This window comes from Chelmon rostratus, chromosome 16 (genome assembly GCF_017976325.1).
Source record: "Chelmon rostratus isolate fCheRos1 chromosome 16, fCheRos1.pri, whole genome shotgun sequence".
Classification (NCBI taxonomy): Eukaryota; Metazoa; Chordata; class Actinopteri; order Chaetodontiformes; family Chaetodontidae; genus Chelmon; species Chelmon rostratus.
Genome location: NC_055673.1, coordinates 5504784 through 5517961, shown reverse-complemented (window position 1 = coordinate 5517961; position 13178 = coordinate 5504784). Strand labels below are relative to the sequence as shown.

The 13178-nt window shown below is 41.8% G+C and overlaps 1 protein-coding gene across 1 annotated transcript in view; it reads left to right on the top strand.

Annotated features, from left to right (window-relative positions):
- The window catches only part of LOC121619088 (fibrocystin-L-like), a 46899-nt gene that overhangs the window by 13561 nt on the left and 20160 nt on the right, over positions 1-13178 (top strand). The window contains exons 28-42 of the mRNA XM_041954681.1: positions 468-573; positions 1388-1495; positions 1595-1759; positions 1899-2020; positions 2410-2542; positions 4204-4396; positions 4765-4907; positions 5110-5214; positions 5556-5741; positions 6303-6476; positions 6726-6931; positions 8557-9529; positions 10018-10266; positions 11025-11174; positions 12284-12458. Coding sequence (XP_041810615.1) covers positions 468-573; positions 1388-1495; positions 1595-1759; positions 1899-2020; positions 2410-2542; positions 4204-4396; positions 4765-4907; positions 5110-5214; positions 5556-5741; positions 6303-6476; positions 6726-6931; positions 8557-9529; positions 10018-10266; positions 11025-11174; positions 12284-12458 — 3188 coding nt within the window. The remainder of the gene's footprint in view (positions 1-467; positions 574-1387; positions 1496-1594; positions 1760-1898; positions 2021-2409; positions 2543-4203; positions 4397-4764; positions 4908-5109; positions 5215-5555; positions 5742-6302; positions 6477-6725; positions 6932-8556; positions 9530-10017; positions 10267-11024; positions 11175-12283; positions 12459-13178) is intronic.

Here is a 13178-nt window from a genome sequence, read left to right as displayed (position 1 = left end):
AACATTTGCCTCCGAGGTGTGGAGTATAAAGTTGCATAAAATGGAAATACTAAAGCAAGCAAGTACCTCAAATTTCTACGTAGGTATAGTACTGGAGTAAATGTACTTAGTTACATTTCATTACTGATGATCTTGTTTGTCAAATATCTGCTTTGATCAGAGATCATTGCTTGATGTATTTGCTTCCATAAACCTGTAGAACAAGTCCTGTTTTTGTCTGTAGTGTTGCACAACGCAGCTATATTTGTATATTTCGTGCCTCAAGGCAGGTTTTGATTGATCTGTTTGCATGCTATTAACTAGCTTCTTTGTACTGAAGTGACTGGCAGCCACAGTCCTCTATTATTCTATTGGTATGACTGTTGTGGCATTAACTTCCCATGGAAGTGATTATTACAACACACGTTGTGAAACTTTGTCCCAACCGCAACATTTTTTGTTTTGTTTTTTCATGATGCTGTTTGCAGGTGGAGGTTTACATCAATGGCATTCCCTCAGAGTGTTCTGGTGATTGTGGGTTTGAATGGTCTGAGGACACGACTCCAGTCGTGACGGGAATCAGCCCATCTCAAGGTGCTCTTTAAAGTATTATTTGTTCCGTCAACATGAGGCATTATCGGTTCTTGATTGATTTTAAGGCATAATACACACAACCAAGTTCCTTTATTCTAAATCAAAGCAAACAGTTGTGTAACATTTGAGAGACAGGTCACCTGAAGTTACACAGATTGTCAGGTAACTCGCTGATTTGACAGTTTTGGTGATTGTCAATCTGCATCATCACTGCATCATCAGGACCCACGTGGGGAAATCAAATTCTGGTGACTGTCAGAAGTTTGCGCAGCACTTTAATGCTTCTGATGTGTATGTTTATGTTCTTTCATGTCTCAAAGAGCTCACAAAGAAATAACTAATTAAAAGCATCATTAGTATTATTAGACTGCAAATTATCTGCATGTTTTGAATAATGAGAAACAGAGTTGAGAAGCAGAGTTGTAATGATTCTGAGCTCATTACTGTGGGATCGCTGTCACACACTACAAGTACAGCAGCTTTAACAGCGTTGAACCTGTTAATCAAGGAAAGTACCTGCCCTGACGTACAGATGCGTTACCATGGTTACCAGATGGTTTGCATAATACAGTATATACATGGCTTATACAGATCAATTATAGGATCGCTCCCTGAACAGATTTAACTTGCCAAATTAGCCGGGCCAACAGGCCTGAGTTTGTTTTACCTGAACCAAACAGTTCTCTGAAATATTCAATGCCAATGTCAGCTTTTGTAGAAAGACATTAAAACTTCAGGCTTCCTGTAGAAACTGTATGTTATAAGATGACAGCTGGTGGTGAATGTTGCAGTTATCATCAAATTACTTTCTCAGGATCTAACGGCCTGGGGACTCTTTTGACTGTCACTGGGACTGGCTTCAGTAGTGAAAATGCCTCCATCTTCGTTGGAAAGGCCAGGTGTCATGTTGAAGAGATCAGCGGTAAGTGAAAGAAGTTTGGAGACATGAATACTGCTAATCTTGCTGTGAAAATGAATCAGCTGTTTATTTTCCTGCGGGATTTTGTCAACTGTATTCCAGCTACCAGTCAAGTGTGCAGGCTGGGCAGTGCCAGTGCTGGTACGTACCCCGTAATGGTCAGCTTCCCCTCTCTGGGTAATTCACGCTACCCAGACGGCGACATGTTCCACTTCACCTACCAGCTCATTGTGTCCTCGCTCTCTCCGCTCTCTGGAAGTGTGGCAGGTGAGACTCAAACTCAAAAGCAGAATACCTTCCTCTGAAACAGTCCTGTGATTTGGTGCAATGGGAACCTTACAATGTGTACAGTTTCAGAAAATATTCTATTGAATTTTATGACAGTGTAACCATGATCTTTTCTCAGGAGGCACACTGCTGACAGTGAGAGGTTTCGGCTTCAGCCAGGACAGCGCAGTTACTGTTGGCGGTGAGGAGTGCGTGGTGGTTCATGCCAGTGACACCGAGCTGCAATGCCGAACACCAGCGGTGAGTGTACAGCCTGCAAACTACTTTTTTTTTATGGGTGTTATTTTCCTGCAGCACTCAAAGAGCGAGGCGCAATGTTATGACAAAGTGGTCCCCTTATATGCATACTGCATGCAATAGTAGTCTAAAAGCTACTATTAAGCTAACATTAGCCACCATAAGCTATTGGTCGTACCAGACCAAATAAGGCTGGTGCACAAAGTGTGTTAATGAATATGAATTCAACTTGTAAGTGGAAGACTGTGTTGTTTCATCTTTCAAAAGTTGCAACATTTTTTTTAACAAAGTGTTTGTTTTCCAGCCCATCAAAGAGCATGAGCTCTGAATAAGTCACTCGTCACTTTTTGACTTATTTATAAATATATAAATGGTTATATTTCTTTTTTCAGGGAGTTGCAGGATCACAGACCGTCACAGTGATGGTGGGAAACATGAGCCAGACAGCCAGCAGCTCCTTCACCTACGACAACAACCTCACACCCCAGATCTCAGGCCTGAGTCCCCTCACTACCACTGTGATTGGTGAGTTGAGAGTCTTTTTTTTTGGGGGGGGGGGGGGGCTTTGTAAACTCAAGTCATGTATTTGATAACCTTTCAGAAAGGGTGATTATAAAGCCTTAATGAGGTCAGTAAACCCAGACGAGTGCTTGGATTCTTCTTGAATGAAAAGTTTAATTGAGAGAAAAGTTTTTCCTTTTCCTAAATCCTATCTGTCTGGTGAATGCAGTGTTCACAACAGGCAATAGTCTGTTGTCCTTTGTTTAGGAACAGAGAAGGATTCTGTGTTTGTTATCATGGGTTTGGTCTTGTGTGACATGTGTGCATGTGTGTACATGTGTGTAAGTGTCTGCAGCTAATCTCACATACGACTGGACTAATATTTTCTGTGCACATTTATGGCTGTATGTCAAGGGCCTCTCGTGGTTGTGGTTCACAAGCTCTCTGCTTTTTTTTTGTCTAATAAATGAAATAGATTTGCAAAAATGTCAAGAAAGGAAATATTCTCACACCTGTTTTCCATATTTAACAGAAAAACTATTTGTTAACTTGTCTGAAGGCACACTTCATTCAAACTCAATATAAAACTCATCAAAACCATCTTGTTTTGTCTTTCCAATGTTCCAAGAATCATCAACTCTAGGTTGGAATAAACCCTTATTCACAGAGTTAGATGTGAAAATATTCTGGCTCGACACGCTGCTAATATCCGACCTTCCTCTCACTGCTCTCCCACTTTATGCCGTTTCTGTCCCGGAGGCTCAGAAGCTGTGTTCACTCCTGACTGAGAGGCCGCTGTGCCGAGTTGTTTTGCTGGTGCATAGAAACATGTTTCAGCATATTGCTGGTGCATCCACCCTTACTTGAAATTAAAAGTTCACAGACATTAGAGCTGGCACTGTTGCCATCTGTCTTTGTGAAATGAAGCCACGCTTTGGACCGTTTCTTCCTCTCCACCATGGCTCTTTCTTTTTGCAAGTTTCCAATAGACACATAAGTTAGGTGTCATTGTTTTGCAATGTGCAGCCATCAGTGAAAGGATTTGATGAGCTAGGAGGTGGATTCCAATGGATAGGACAGTTTGGAACTGGCTCTCAATGGTTCCGGTTCTCGATCTTGTCATCTTGATATGAAATCAGAATGGATGCTCATAATTTTTATACATGCCACAGTATATGATTGGATATTAATTCCTTAATTGTAGCATGTGTGCACCTGTGTGGGAGCGTCTGCATTCGTTATGTTTCTCCACTCATTTATTCAGGTTTTTCTTTTAATGTGTCACCTGTCTGTTCGTGTCTGAAAGAAAAAGGAAGAGCGTGATGACTCCACTGTCACCAGGAGCTTAAAGGAGCGCGTGAAACCCTTTTGTTATCACTGTCACCTTGTTACTTTTGTTCCAGAGTTGTGTAATGTTGTCTTGCAGGTTTTTTCATAATTGTCCTTACACACGTTAAACCTTGAGAATCTGAGCTGACGAAACTAACATGTCAACTAACATATTACAACATATGACAATACAGAAGCATCTAGGCAACAACACTACCTACTAATCTGCAGGACAATCAGTTAAACTTTGAATATAAAGAGGTGACACGTGATAATTATCTTAACGCTTGAATGACTGAAACTCCTCTGTGGAAAAGATCCGTTTACGTTTTTTTTTTTTGTCTCCTTTTGTGTAGGACATCAAGTTCTCACCATCCAGGGTTCGAACCTGGGAGGACAAGACAATGACAGCGTGGTGTTTGTAGGCAGGAAGGAATGTGTCACCATGCAGTGGACGGCGACAAACATCACCTGTCGTCTCCCTGTGCTGCCGCCTGGTCTGTACAAAGTGGATGTACAGGTTGGAAACAATGGCTACCCCCAGACAAGGTACAGCTACTGTGAAAAACTTTTTTCACACCAAGTGATGTGGAAAGACTCTTGCAGGCAACAGTCCATTTGTTAGCATACCAATTCAAAGAGTGCTGACAATATTGGCAGCCGTGACGATTGTTTTGAATTGTTTCTTCCGCGTCAAAAAGGCGTCATGTGAGCTTCTGTTGCACATTATGTCAAAACTTCATCAAAACTTTAATGTGCAAAATTTCCCCTGATTTTTTCTCTTTTTTTAGATTTTTAAACATGCACAAACAATAAATTATTGATAAACTTAAAACAAATTATATAATTAATTTTGCTCACAAGTCAGGCAACACGGTTCATTTAATTGGATTCTTTTCTACTTTTTCCTCTCACAGTAACGGTGTGAACGCCACCATTGAATACATCCTGGAAATCTACAGCATCGCCCCACTGTTTGGCTCTTTACTTGGAGGAAGCACGCTGACTGTTACTGGATCTGGTTTCAGCAATGACCCCTCTGACAACAAAGTCTTCGTTGGTGAGCAGCCCACCAGACCAATCTCAGAATCTTCATAATCAATTCAATTTGATCAGTGGAATTGGATATCAAAGTAATGGTTGAGAGGAAAACTCGGAGCTGGTGGTTTCTAACAGCATGCAGATACGGAAAAGCAGCACTATAATGCAACTGCTCCAGGTTTCATGTATGATCTCATATGCTTTGTGTTGGTTTGTGGCAGGAGGAGCTGAGTGTGTCGTGAAGGCCGCCTCGGAGAACGAGCTGCAGTGTGTTACGCAGTCGGAGGAGAAGACCCACATTGTCACCAACCAGGGATCCCACCGCAGTAGGTTTACGTTTCGGTCCTTTTTGCAGGTGTCAAACTAAATCTGAGTCGACTAAAACACAGGACAAAAGAGAGAAGATTAGCTTACTGAAAAGTGCTGCAAGCAAGGAAGCTGTCACCTGTGGATTAAATCGGACTGTACCTAGAAACTGTTTCAGAAGGAAAGCATTTCAAAACCAGTTTGACGTCAATTTTTCTGTAATTAGCCACATTTAAAAAATGATTTGCAGGTTATTTAAATTACAGGTTGCATGACCTCATACAATGAAATCTCTCCTGTGTGTGTTGCTCTATGTGTACGTGTTTAGTGTTCGGAAATTAACATTTGTCTGTGTTTCCAGTTTATGGACAGGGATATGCGTGGAGCAATGCCTCACTCACAGTGAATGTTGGAGACACAGTGAATTGGCGCTGGGAGGCTCCAGCCTTCCAGAGAGTTGGTTACCGGGTCTTCAGTGTTTCCAGCCCAAGTGGCACCACCTACGAAGGGGGGCCATTCAACAGTGGAGAGACCAAGACAGCCAAAGGTAGAGCACGGTGTCACTATCTCTCAACAGAAATGAGTTACTGAGCTCACCCTTCAGTACCTGTGGTTTATACTTGATATCATCAATTAGTGATGATCAATGCCCGGGAAGCATTATATTGTTATACAGGTTTGTGGTGGTATGTTCTTTCTTCTTCTTTTCCTGTAATTTATCATATCGGAGATTAAAATATCCTTTTCAAGCAGAAACTGGCCAAGAAAGGAGCTCAGAACAGTATTTTAATGATAATACATTGCAAACATCATATATAGGCTAAGACAACAGTCACAAACTGCACAAATATCTCACAGCTAAGATGCATATGTACTTAGTTGTAGATTCTATGCATGAATGGAGAAAAAAGAAGAACTGTAATGATAGTAGAGCTATAATTGCAGCTCATACTTTCATGCATTGCATTATGGTCCTTTTCTTTAGTGGAATAAAATTGCTACCATTTGCTCTACACTGGAATTTTTCCTTAAAGTGTCCCCGGTGTTGTGATAAAGAAGATGTCCAAGAATGCCTCACGATTTAATGTCTCCCCCTCGCATCCCTCAGGGTTCTTCAGCTACAGCTTCACTGCACCCGGTGTGTATTACTACAGCAGTGGCTACATAGACGATGCTAACGTCAGGCTGCTGCAGGGAGTCGTGAAAGTCAAGCCTTGGGAGGAGAAGCGCAGCGAGATCTCTGTCAGTGTGGGTGGCATGGAGGCCAGACACGTGGCAGGAGGTAAGTGTACAGATGTGGATAAGATGCTCACAGTCAGCAGTTTGATCCTCTGGTACATGTAAAAATCAAAACACAGGTGTTATTATTTATATTACCTGACATATTTAAGAGGAAATGAATCAAGTCAGATCAGGTGAATAAAGTTAATCCTAATATTTTTTTAGTAAGGGGACAAAAATTCAACATCCAGCAGAGTCCAATTAGAAAAGTACCAAGTAATCAGTGGATAAAACTGTGTTTGCCGTTCAGGTTCTCATCGCGTCTCCAGAGCAGCACCACAGTGCGTCGCCTCCCCACAGTGCCAACAGCCCAACAAGACTTCAAACAGCCTTTCCTTCAGCGCCTCCACCTGCACCACCCCCACAGTCCACTCCATCTCTCCCAACCAGGGCTCATACCACCAGGTCATCCACATTCAGGGCAGTGGCTTCGGTGACACTGCATGCGCTAATGAGGTTAGTCCCGTTTTTATGCCTCATATGAAAATGGGTTTTTAAATAAAGATATATAAGATGTTGAAATGGTAAGGTGATAATTGTGCAGTAGCTTTTCTTCTAGTACTTTCTTCTTTTTGTTGTTAATGACAGTTGAACAGATGTGATAAGAACAACTGTTGATATGTTGATATCTGCCCCTCTCTGAAATGTGGAGAGCACACAGAGGTGCTGCTCAATGCAACAAACCTGGAATCATTTAGCTGTGAAATAATCTTTCATAAAGTCAAGAGCATCTGTCATGTAAGCAGAACAACAGTAAAGCCTGTGGAGCTCCCAGTATCCCTTTTTATGTTCTTTTAGTCTTTTTTTTTTTTTTTTTGCAAAAATTAACCCTATGTATCAGCAGCTTTGCCGGTAGTAGTCTGAATCTTTAATAATAAGCAAAACTTCAACCTTCAGACTAAAAAAAAACTATTTAAATAGATTAATTTGGATCAATGTGTCTGTATTTGACAAACTTAGACTTAGACTGGTGAACAAAAAAGTAGGGAAAAAAATAAAATAGCGCACCTTGTGTGCTAATTGGCACACAACTTTCTACAAACTTTACGTTTACTGAAGTCCACCAGTGGCAATCAGGATTCATGAGAATTCAAAACACACTTGCAGTACAATTGTATTATATCACCAATGCATTGGAAATATACTTCAGTAAAATAAAGTGAAATTAAAATACACTTTAATGACGCATGCTGATGGACTTGAAAATAAGTCTACTTTAAGTGCATATGGGCTTTCAAGATGGTGGACTCAAATGCAAGAACCCAACAATAGGCAGGATGCGAGGCCTCGGGCTGTATTTATTACAAAAAAGCTCAAGACAAAAAGGCAAAACACTGTATATTCAAAGTAGCAAACAAAAGGCGCAAGGTTATCAAAAGGGTAACAAACAAAAGGTGCTGAGTAATCAAAAGGTCTAAACTAGGTCACAAGGAGATTGAGCAAGGCTACAGTTGGCAAGGACGCAAGACAGCTACACAAGACAATCTGGCACAGGACAAAGGGAGACGCAGACTATATATACACGAGGTAACACTGAACAGGTGGAAACAATTGGGGTGGGGCAGACAATCTGACAGGCGGGAAGGGCACTGGGAAGTCAAGGGTCTGAAACAAGAGGAGAGTTAGGGCTTCACAATAAAACAGGAAGTCCACAACAACACTTGACGCCACTGAACAAAACACATTAACAGACACGACGAGACATGACAGTGCACTTAATTACTATTAAAGTATTTGTAATTTAGTACACTTTTTAAGTACTTTGAAATACCACTTTAAGTATTGCAGAATTAGTATGTTCATTTTAGTACATTTAGGTTTTAACTTACTGACATCTATTTAAAAATCTGTCAAACATACTTAATATTAAGCACAAAAAGTAGTGCTTGTACTTGTAATGACTTTTCCTATACTTTTAGTATTTTAGTATTTTTCTAATACACTAAAGTAAACTACTTTTTGATGTGGGCAGGTCTTCATCATCGTTCATCATTCATCATTGTCTGTATCCAAAGCATATTTTCCTCAGCCAGACTTGCGCTGAGCTTGTTGACAGACGCTCGTGTCTCTGCGTCCTGCAGGTGTCGGTGGGAGATCAACCCTGTCAGGTGATCAACGACTCTCACTCTGAGATCAACTGCCGGCTCAGCTACGACAGTGAACTTCCCGTCGGTGTCGCTCTCCCCGTATCCGTCAGAGTCAACAACCTCGGCAGCGCCCTCATCGCTGTACCGAACGAGCTTGGTCGCCGTTTCGTGGTTCTGCCTGTGGTCGATTCAGTTTCGCCTCCTATCGGCAGCCCCAGCGGCCACACACGGCTCCTCATCCGGGGTTCTGGTTTCTCTCACGGACAAGTGACTGCAGCTAGTGAGCTGTGCACTGTTGTGTCAGTCAATTACACATCTATCACCTGTGACACCTCCCCTTCCCAGCCTCACACTGGTGATGTCGTCTTCCACATGGGCAGGATCCAAAGCTCCTGCCATTCAAACTGCTCCTTCATGTACTCGTCCTCCATCACCCCCGCAGTCACCGGTATCTCCCCTGACAGCATCAGCGAGCCGACCGCCGTCACCATCTCCGGCTCAGGGTTTGGCAGCCGTGTGGGTGACGTGGCAGTGTTTGCCAGCACCACAGAGCTGGAGGTCACAGCCGTGTCGGATGGCAACATCTCTCTGAGTATTAACGCTCTGCCTGCGGGAGACCACCCGGTCAAAGTGATTGTGAGAAGTAAAGGCCTTGCGTCCGGTCACGTCACCCTGAGCAGCCGTGCCCACGCCGTCCTCAGCCCCGATGTGGGCAGCCTGGCAGGAGGAACCTCTCTTGTCGTCACTGGAAACGGCTTCGCTCCAGGGAACACCAGCGTGATGGTGGGTGGCCAACCCTGCGAGATCCAGGAGGTGATGCCGTGGCTGCTTCGCTGCCTGACGCCTCCTCACAGCGAGGGGCTGGTGACCGTCAACATCCAGGTCTTTTTAGTTCAGTATCCTCTACTCAACTTCACCTACTCTGCAGACCACACTCCTGTCATCAGCTCCGTCAGCCCCACCACTGGTAATTATAACACTATCCCTTATCAGGCAACAACTTGAGTACTGAACAGAAGTTTCTCACATTGTTTGTATTGGCATTCATTTGATGACTTAAGCACAAATCTTTGCAAAGCTTTATGATTTTAATCATGTTTCTGCCAAACATCACAAAGTAATAAGAAAAATACAACAGATAAATATATAATAAGTAAATAAATGTTAAATATTAATAAAGAGAAAGAGACCAGATCATAACTGTAATCTAAACGATTCAAGACTAACTAATTATTCTATTTTAGATTTGTTATTCTCATCTTTGTGCACGCAAAAAGGGTGCTTGTTTAACTTTAACTTAACCCGGCAACACATATGCGTCAGTGGATCTGGATGACAAAAGCGCACACTGTCTGTTTACCTCAGTGTCTGTGATTCAGCGCATTGTGTGCACATTATATTCATCTAGTCCTGTGTAACCTTTCTCTCATTTCCTCGTCTTCCTCTTTCCCGCAGGGCCGAGCGGTGCAGTCCTCACGCTGACGGGTTCAGGATTCGGCGACGACCCTCAGCACGTCTCCGTCAGCATAAACCACGTCCCCTGCAATGTGTCCACAGTCTCCGACACACAGGTTCAGTGCACCGCAGGGAACAACCCGGGGGGGGCGTACCCAGTCGTGCTGCATCACCAGGTCAAAGGTCGCGCCCAGTCAGATGTCATGTTCACGTACGAGCTGAGTCTGAGCAGCGTGCAGCCTAACAAGGGTAAGCAGAGAGACGGTCCAGACAATCCATTTAACTGCACTGTTATTGTTAGTGTGCCTGCAGTGATGCACATTCATGTTCTGTTATTTTGTACTCAGAGTAGAGTCATGCATGCAGGATATGCAAGAGAAGTAATCAGTGCAAAAGTAAATGCACAGTTATTGTTATCAGATCATCAGTACTAATACGACACCACAGGCAACTGACAAACCCCCCAAAATAGATATGGATGAGTTTTCTTCAGACATTTATAGCTGCATGTTGCAGAATGTACTCGAGCTGCTTTATTCGCAGAACAATCTGCCATATTTTATTTGTTGCAGTTATATTTTACTTTATTTGTATTGCTTTAGAACATGAACACAACAAAATAAATAGAATAAAGCTACAGAACAGACCGGGTCACTGGGGGAAATACAGTTCAGGCAGGTTTGACGTTCAGGGAAAGCATTGGGTCGTGCATCACAACTAGTTTGTTGGACGTGTTGTTTATACTCGTTGGACATCAACGTGTTACAGTATAGTATAGAGATGGGGGAAGGTGGGATAATAGGGAACACTATGTCTCCTGGAAGTCATTCATGCACCACTTTTACACCAAAATTAGTGCCTATATGCAGGTTTCTTAAATGCTAAAAAAGGCACCCATCGCTTTGCCAGTAGGAAGTGACATGGATGCCCGTGACAATATTATTATTGTATTATATTATGTGCATTATCTTACTGAATATGCTCTTTGTCCCTCATGTGTGATTCAGGCAGCTTTGGTGGCGGCGCTCTGCTGTCCGTGCAGGGTTCTGGGTTTGACCCGCTCAGCTCCACCGTGACGATCTGCGGGGACGAGTGTAAAGTTCACAGAGAAATGTCGACATCAAGCCGTCTGTACTGCCGGTCTCCATTCAACAACGGTAAGTTTGGCTTAGTTTCACTAAGATAATGACAAAGATTATTTAGCCAAACAGGCGTCAATGAACAACCATCAGCACGGCAGTGCAGGGATGTGTAATATACATCCTCAAGGGCGTCATTTCCTCTGCTGATGGGAGGACATGTAGCTCACTTTTAACAGTTTCAGCTTGATTTACTCACTAAAATCTCTCTGAATGTTTCTCTTTTCCCAACTGTCCAGCAACCAACATCCACATGAGAAAAGATCTTAGTCAAGAAAATTTGAGTTGAGACATCTCTTCTGAGATATGATTTATGTGCTTTTTAGCCCTGGATTTTGCCTCCCAGGCTACAAAAAGGTTTAATGTATATGTCTGTTTACATTTCAATGTGATATTCTTCCAAAAAACACAGTACAAGTGAACATCAATAAAAAAATAAAGCTTGAAAGGACAGCGCTGCTCTTTGCTGTAAACATGCAAATACTCTCTGTCAGGGACATTAAACATGATTTTGAGTGGAGGTCCAAGTTTATTCAGGTAAAAATCTCATTAGCTGTTCTGGACTTTATTAGCTGTTCTGGGGATTTTAAGAAGGACAAGTACAATACCAACGCAGAGAAGTAACAGTCTTCTGCTTTATTTGTTTATTGTAACACTGCCATTATTGTTGAATTACGCTGAAAATTGTCATCACTTCTGAAACCAATCTTGTTCATCACACAAAGAGATTTTTTTTTTTCTCAGACAAGCACCATTTCAGGTATTTTACTAGTTAAATTGCTTGTGAACAGAAAAGGAGGCTGCTTTAGTCTGTTAATCTGTTCAAAAGGTTAAAGGGGTTTTTAAGTTTTCCTTTGAAAAGAATGTATACCTGCCGGTTTAGGATATTTTTGCCTCATGACTCATAATAACAAACGGTTCTCTCTGAGCTTAACTTTAAACGCTCTAATGGAGACAGCATACTTCCAGAGGAATGCTGTCAGCCTTTCATCGCAGGAGAAAATGACAGACATGTCAGATAAGACAATGACGATGACATACCATGAAACATCTAAGGCTCTTTGTTGTCTCTTGCATGTGTTCGTCTGCCTGTCTGTCTGTCTTCCTGTCTGTCTGTCTGCTCTCAGGCACTCAGTCAGAGGTGAGCTGCGTGGTTGCTGTCTTTAACCAGCTGGATGCCGTCAACATATCAAATGGCTTCACCTACAAATCTCAGCTGACTCCGGTGATCGCTGAGGTTTCTCCACGCAGAGGAGGCACTGCTGGAGGCACCCGGCTCACAATCAGCGGCTCCGGTTTCAGGTGCAGTAAAGGAAGAGACAGTAAACAATGAGGGGACACACCCAGGTCACGGACCGCTGGTTGAGGATTAACCGCTCAACTTACACAACATAACTTCTTTTGTTTCATTGGACATCTTTGCTTTCATTGGGTTGGATGCAAAGACCTTGTTTTATTTAGATATTTATATTTTTTAATAGAATTATTTTTTACATATAACAAACAATATTAGTATTTCTGCATCTATTATTATTAATACCACGACAACCCAAAATGACTCACGCTGCCTATTAACAACATGTTATACTCGATGCATTATATCATATAGTTTGAACAGTTACTATATAGAGATACCACAGAAAGACATAAATGATACAATAATGTACTGTACTTCAGCATAATTCGTACTCCCCTATGCAGGAATGTACCATAACGTGTCTCATTTTATAATTTGATATAATTTCATACAGGATAATATAATATAATTACATGCAAGATGATATACTATACTATAATGTAATAAAACATGTTATCTAATCTGATAACGTTGAATCTTATTGTAATATAGTGTAGCATAGTATATATATTATATTAAGACAAATTAAATTAACCTGTTAATTTACATCATAGTAGACATATATTTTGTTAAAGATGTTATATATTCCAAATTATATTATAGTCATCATATTACAACATAATGTTATATGACAGTATGAGTATGTTATCTTATGTTATTGTGTT